The sequence below is a fragment of the Pteropus alecto genome, unplaced genomic scaffold (assembly GCF_000325575.1).
Source record: "Pteropus alecto unplaced genomic scaffold, ASM32557v1 scaffold160, whole genome shotgun sequence".
Taxonomy (NCBI): Eukaryota; Metazoa; Chordata; class Mammalia; order Chiroptera; family Pteropodidae; genus Pteropus; species Pteropus alecto.
In genome coordinates this window covers 3844134-3850688 of record NW_006429864.1, presented here as the reverse complement: position 1 = coordinate 3850688, position 6555 = coordinate 3844134, and the positions used below count along the sequence as shown (strand labels likewise).

Below are 6555 nucleotides of genomic sequence, written 5' to 3'. Positions count from 1 at the left end.
ACCAGAATTTGTCCCGTGGTGAGACCCAAGCAGCTGTCTGCTTTGAAGGCGGTCTTCCCGGTCTGTCCTGGGTTCTCGCTCTTTTTGTCTCTACCTTCCCCTTCTTCAAAAGGAACAGAGCCCAGTGGCGAACCAGGTTTTGTGAGGCACCTCACGGTGTGGGAAGGGCAGGGACAGGAAGTCAAGGGCTGGCTTCTGGTTCGTGTGTAGTGCTCTCACTGAGTACATATTTGTTGATGTCCTACTGTGTGTCATCCTTGGGAAAATCTCAAAGAATAAGACCTATTATTCGCCGTTTGCCGCTGCCATGAGACACAAAGAATATATTTGAGGACCTCGTGGCAAAGGGCACTCACTTATAGGAGGCAGCGACAGGGAGGGGAGACGGCGCCCCAGCCCAGGCTGATGCTGACGGCCTGTGGGTGCTAGGGCAGGAGGAAGAAGGAGCGGGAATTGCTGTGCAGGTCAGACATGGTGCCCTGGGCACCGTGTGACGCTCTGTATCCAGTGCTGGGGCCTGGGAACAGACTGGGTCACACAGCACCTGCTTCCAGAGAGCTCATGTCTGAGCGGGGAGCAGAGGGCTGTGTGAATACAGTTACGAAGCACTGTCACCAGTGCCAACAGAGGGGAATGGGTGCGGGAAGGAAAGGCTGGTTCTGCCTGATGAAGCTGGTGGAGGAGGACAGAGGAGGCTTTGCTTTGGTTTGATGTGAAAGAGAGGGTCAGGGATGCCCTTGGGATGTGTCACCTAGGGGGACTCTCGTACCTCCGTGGGGCAGGCTCCTTGGACCTCAGATGCATCCTGTGAGGTGGCTGGGTTAGGGTCATTGTACCCATTCTGCAGGTGGGCAGAGTGATGTATGGAAGGACTTGGGCAAGGTCACCAGGAGTGTGGCCGAGCAGAAAGCAGAGCCCAGCTTTCCTGCCGTGGTCCCGGACATCCTTGGCAAACCTGCCGCAGGTTCTCTCGGACCCTTGGACCCAAAGCTCCATCCGGAGCAGGCCATGCTAAAACTGTGTGCCCGGCTCTCCGGGAGTCCTGTCTTCCAGGGGCTCCCAGCCTTGAGCCCCATGGCTTGGTGCCCCCCACACCCTCCTCTTCCTCTTCCTAGCTTCCTGCACCTCAGGAAGCTGCGGGAGGAGCCCGTCTGCAGTGGAGGAGGCGTGAAGGCGGTCCCACTAAATCGTTCTCTCTACGGCTCTTCTGACACTAGGTCCCGGCTGGCGGACTTTCACGCCAATTGTCGCGCCTCCTACCAGACGCTCACCAGCTGCCCCGCCGACAATTACCAGGCGTGTCTGGGCTCCTATGCTGGCATGATTGGTAAGCCGCCCCCACGCGCCTGGGCTCACCATGGGCTCCTGACCACAGTCTCACAGTCTCAGCCAGTGGGCAGGGGCGGAGGCCCAGCTCCAGGCCGGTGGGTGGATAGCCTGAGCTTGCCCTTCCCTGGCGCAGCTTCAGATAGAGCTGCCGTGGGAAGCCAGAGGAGAGGCCGCCTCTTTATCCGGGGTGGAGGAGGCTCCAAAGACCTTATAGGCTTTTGAAATAAGAAGAAAATGTAACATTTATCGTATGGGTCTGACATTCCAGGTGCTGCACTAAGCAGTTTACATGGACTGTCTTATCTAATTCTACAGCCAGTGCTTACTTGGGAGGTGTTGGGATCTCCATTTGACAGATGGGGAAACTGAGGCTTAGAGAAGTGTAACTTGCACAGGTTCACCTAGTTAGTGCATGTGGGCACTGGGATCCGAGCCCATCGTGGAGCCTAGTTGCCCTAACTCCAGGACACACCCTGCTTGGTGGCCAAGGAGAAAGCAAGGGCCATGCTGTGGGAGGGACTCCTTGGCGTCCCGTTCTGTCCCCTGTGGCCACGCCCCTCTGCCCCCTGCCGACCCCGCGGTCGCTGGGATAGTAATGTTCTGAGTTCAGATGGCCCGTTGAGATGATGTGTGTTTGGGGGCAGGTGGGTGGGAGGGAGAGTCGGTCCCAAGCCTCTTCTCTGCGGTGCCTGGGGTCTGGGGACCCAAGAAGGAGGCCTCACTGCTCCCCTCTCCTTTGCCTCGCTTTCTCCCTGCCCAGGGTTTGACATGACACCCAACTACGTGGACTCCAGCCCCACTGGCATTGTGGTGTCGCCCTGGTGCAGCTGTCGTGGGAGCGGGAACATGGAGGAGGAGTGCGAGAAGTTCCTCAGGGACTTCACGGAGAACCCCTGCCTTCGTAAGTCCTGCGGCCTCCTCCCTCCCCAGGGGCCCTCGAGGGCTGCCCGAGCTCTTCCCTCTTCCTCCGTCGGAGCGGCCAGTGATCTGCGTGGCGCTTCCGCAGCGTGGGTGTTGCTGACTGAACCCTCGGTGTGGGGCTCTTGGAGAGTCACACCCGGGCTGTCGGTAGGCGAACCTCAGTTTACCCTGGAGGCCTTGAGCCTGTGTCGAGTCAGGGCTGAAGGTTTCTGCTCTGCTATCCCCACAGCTTCAGCCAGGTTCCTTTGGGGACAGCCCTGTGGTGAGACCTCAGCTATCTGTCACTTCTCCCTTGAAGGATCTATTTTTAAGGATCCCCTTGGAATTGGCGACTTTCTTTTCAAGTTGTCACACTCCTAATGCAAGGGCTAGAGAGCAAGTGAGCCGTGAGCTCTGTCTGCCTCGATCCCTGCAGTCTTGACAGCCCTGCTTCCCACGCCCACCTGAAGCTCTCCTCCCCCTTCCCTTCCCTTCCCTCTGTTCTACTTTTGTCCATCTGTCCTTGCTCCCTTCCTGTACGGCCCTGGGGATTCAGAGATAGAAGTCCCAGTGCCTGATGGTGGTACGTGTGGTCGCAGCCTGAGGGAGAACGTGCTGGGTGCGGATGCCTCTGCCAGCCTGGAGGAGGGAGCCCCTGGAGGCTTCTCAGGAGCTGGCCCATTGAGGGATCGGGACATTGGTCAGCAAAGAGGCAGGAAGCATGAGGACCCCTGGAGTTTTCTGGACAGGTGGAGAGAATCCCCTCCCAAAGGGCCGGGCAGACCTGAGGCTGTTAGCGTCTTATAGTTTTGCAGGTGTCCCGGTGGAGGTGTGGGCCGCTGAAGGGGGTCAGCACGTGGGGTTGTGGTCAGATCTGCATTTCAGAAGGATCACTCCCTGCTTCTGGTGTCGGGGGGCTGGGGGCAGGGATGTGGTTCTGACCAGTGACTCCCAGAGGGTCCGCTCAGAGGGCGTGGTAGCTGTCGTGGGAGAGGATGCTGACAGCTGAACCAGAGCAGCGTCGGAGAGGGAGGAGGGGGAGATGGAGTGGAGAGATCTTAGGAGATGGCCTCAAGTGATGGCATGCGGTGGTTAGGGAGGCACACGGGTGGTTAGGGAGGCATACTGGGGGACTTGGGGTTGGGGGAGACACGACATCTTCAAAACTGGAAATATTCGGGGAAAACAGTCTCGATGGCAAGGCGTGATGTCCAGCTCAGGCGTGGACATGGCGAGTTAGAGGCATGTCTGGGACGTGGAGGTGGGAATTTCTTTAAGCATTTGGTTATAGGGTCAGGTTTCAGAGATGGAGTTTTGTCTAAGAGGTCCCATTACTTATCCCTGAGTGGACCAGTGCTGACTGTGTGGGAGGGGGCGAGGCCCCCCGGGGCCGAAGGCTGAGTCTGGGGCCCTGGAATGCCAGCAGAGGGGACCTAGAAGCATCCGAGGCGGTGAAGGAGCCAGGAGAACCTGTGCTTGGGGGGCCGGATTGGGGGGAGCTTCGAAGGGGGCATGGTCTGCATGAAGACCACTGAGAAGAGGGTGCTCGGTGCCTGCCCTGGCACAGCCCGCTCCTCCCATCCCGGCTCCCCGCAATCCAGCACTGTTTTTCTCCTCTCTGTTCCTCATCGCCTACAATCCTTCTATTCCGGCCTCTTGCCTTTTGCAACCTTCCTCTTGCTACTTTCTTCCGTACCCGTGAGACCTTGCGTCTGAAGTGGAGCTTCAGCACGGTCGAGTCTGGACGAGCTACACACTGTCCCAGCTCTGGGCTGTCACAGGGAAGGTAGCAGCTGGGAGGGTGCGGGGCAGCAGGGGTGGGGGCGGCCCTGATCTCTCTGCACCTGCCTGCCCTCCCACAGGGAACGCCATCCAGGCCTTTGGCAACGGCACGGATGTGAACATGTCCCCTAAGAACCCCTCATTCCGGGCCACGCAGGCCCCTCGAGCAGGGAAAGCGCCTTCCTTGCCAGATGACCTCAGTGATAGCACCAGCCTGGGGACCAACGTCATCACCACCTGCACGTCTGTCCAGGTGAGTGGACGTGGCTCTGCAGCTGGTGGATGGGGCCAGGGTGGGCTGAGGGCCTAGAGAAGCACCACGATGTCACAGGTGGCTGTGGGAAATTAGCGAACTGGGTGCCAGGGGTGGGGTGTTTAAGTTCCCCTTTCAGATCAGGGGCCCAAGAGGCAGGGAAGAGCTGGCAGGAGCTCGTTTTCCACGTATTTGTTCACGAGGCACCACGTCGCAATGTCAGATGCCTGCGCTGTCACAGGATTGTAGTAGATAGCATGGGGTACAGTAGAAATGGGGTAATGACCGTGTGCTAACCATCTGCGACTTCCCAGGTACGCACTAGTAGATTCTGCCCACTTCATCGAATTCTCACACAGTGAAGTGTTGGCGTCCTTGTTTTACACACGGAAATTGACTCAGAGGGGCCAGGCGGCTTGCCCAAGGCGTCAAGGCTGATTAGAGTGGAATAAGATTCACCGACGTCCGACTGTGGAACCCACGATGCTCATTTGTCTGCCTGTCCTCATCCATCCACCCGTCCACCCATCCGCCGCATGTTATGTGTGTAGTATGCGCCAGGTCTTATGTGAGATGCTAGGGAGACGTTGGTGAATGGGGCCAACACGGTCCTGGGTTTAGTGGTTCTTACGGTCTTGTCCAGGGTCAAGCGAGTCAATAAGCATCAGACATGGACTGCGGTCAGTGCCACAATAGGGGGCACAGATGGCACTATGGAGGCACATCACAGGGCTCCCCACTCAGTCTTTCTGCTGAGCTAGCCTCATGCTTTCACACCAGGCACTGCAGTAGATTCTTTGCTTAGGAGTTTGGTTCTAGTCAGATCACACACACACACACATGCACACACTCATGCCCACTCACGCACTCTTCTCTCTCTCTGTCTCTCTGTCTCTCTGTCTCTGTCTCTGTCTGTCTGTCTGTCTCTCTCTCTCACACACACACACACCCACACCTGGAACAAAGAGTTTAAAATAGGACCTAATGCAGAATTCCAGGAAGAGCAGAAGAGGTGGGGATGGTGAGGTGGTGGCTGGTGGGGCACACGGGGATGTTTCAGCCGGGAGTTGGGGCTGGAATGACCTATCGGGTGGGAGGGGTGTGAAGTGTAGCCAAGGAGGTGGGCACAGCCTGAGCGCAGGTGCGGGGGCAGGGAGAACAAGGCCTGGCTGTGTGTGAGGCTGTGAGGACCCCCGTCTCAGTGGGGTGGCGGGTTTGTGGGTGGGCGGTCACGACGACGTTGCAGCCATGCAAGATGCGGAAGTTCTGGAGAACGTGTACAGCAACGTGACTGTGCTCGACAGTGTTCTACCGTGTACTCGAAATTTGCTAAGAGTGGAGATCTGGGACGTTAGGTGTTCTCACCACAGAAAAGAAGAAAAACGGAAAACAGTGAAGGTGTGAAGCGATGGGTATGTTGAATGGCTTGTGGTGAATATTTCACTGCGTATTTGTATATTGGGTCATTGGCTTGTATATTTTAAATACATATAACTTGATGGTCAGTTATAACCTCAATACAGCAGGGAAAAACCCAGTGGGCATTCACAGTGCCAGGATGAGGACGAGCAGGGACGGGGCTGGTGGAGGTGTTTGGGGTCCCTGGGCACCCACTGCACCGCAGTGCCCTCCTGGTGGGCTTCCCTGTGCAGGCAGCTGACCTCCGCGTGCCCTCACGTCAGGCTCAGCGTGGGCCCTTCTGTGTCCTGCTCCCCGCCTGATTTGGGCTGACGTGCCCGTGTCACCCTTGGGCAGCTCCTAATTACACCGGGCATGCTTGAGTAGTAGCTGGCGGGGGCTCTGGGGCCTGCTGCACAGATAGTCGCCAGCTTAATTTCATGCTAGAGTGGCAGGCAACTCTGCAGGTCAGGGCTGTGCCACCTGTCAGGTGACCATGCTCTGGCATGGTCCACATGTCCCTCTGGGCACCAGTAGCCTCCATGTATCACCCTTCCTCCCCTAGCTCCTTGGGGCCGGCTCACTCATAGAGATGCTGACTCAGCAGGCACCTCTCACCGTGATTAACTGTGGTCATGCAAGGTTCAAAGCCGTGGCCTCCTGCCCCACCGCAGCCGCTTTGGTGCCTGATGACTCTACCACCTTTTCTCCCAATTTTCCTGTAGAAGTTTGCTACATCGTTGCCTAATTTCATCTCTCCCCAGCCTGGTTTTGCTTACTCCGGGCTCTCACTTTGCCTCCTGGGAGCCCCATCACCATGTGTTCTGCCCCCTGTTGCCAGGTGAGCATCTCTGGATCATCCTCCTTGTAGCCCTGGATAACCGAGAGCACGG

General features: G+C 57.6%; 1 protein-coding gene across 3 annotated transcripts in view; it reads left to right on the top strand.

Moving 5' to 3' along the window:
• GFRA2 (GDNF family receptor alpha 2) overlaps positions 1-6555 on the top strand; it is an 80123-nt gene that overhangs the window by 66194 nt on the left and 7374 nt on the right. For all 3 annotated transcript variants that reach the window (XM_015586497.1, XM_015586485.1, XM_015586492.1), the window contains 3 exons: positions 1218-1327; positions 2090-2230; positions 4092-4264. In XM_015586497.1, coding sequence (XP_015441983.1) covers positions 1218-1327; positions 2090-2230; positions 4092-4264 — 424 coding nt within the window. The remainder of the gene's footprint in view (positions 1-1217; positions 1328-2089; positions 2231-4091; positions 4265-6555) is intronic.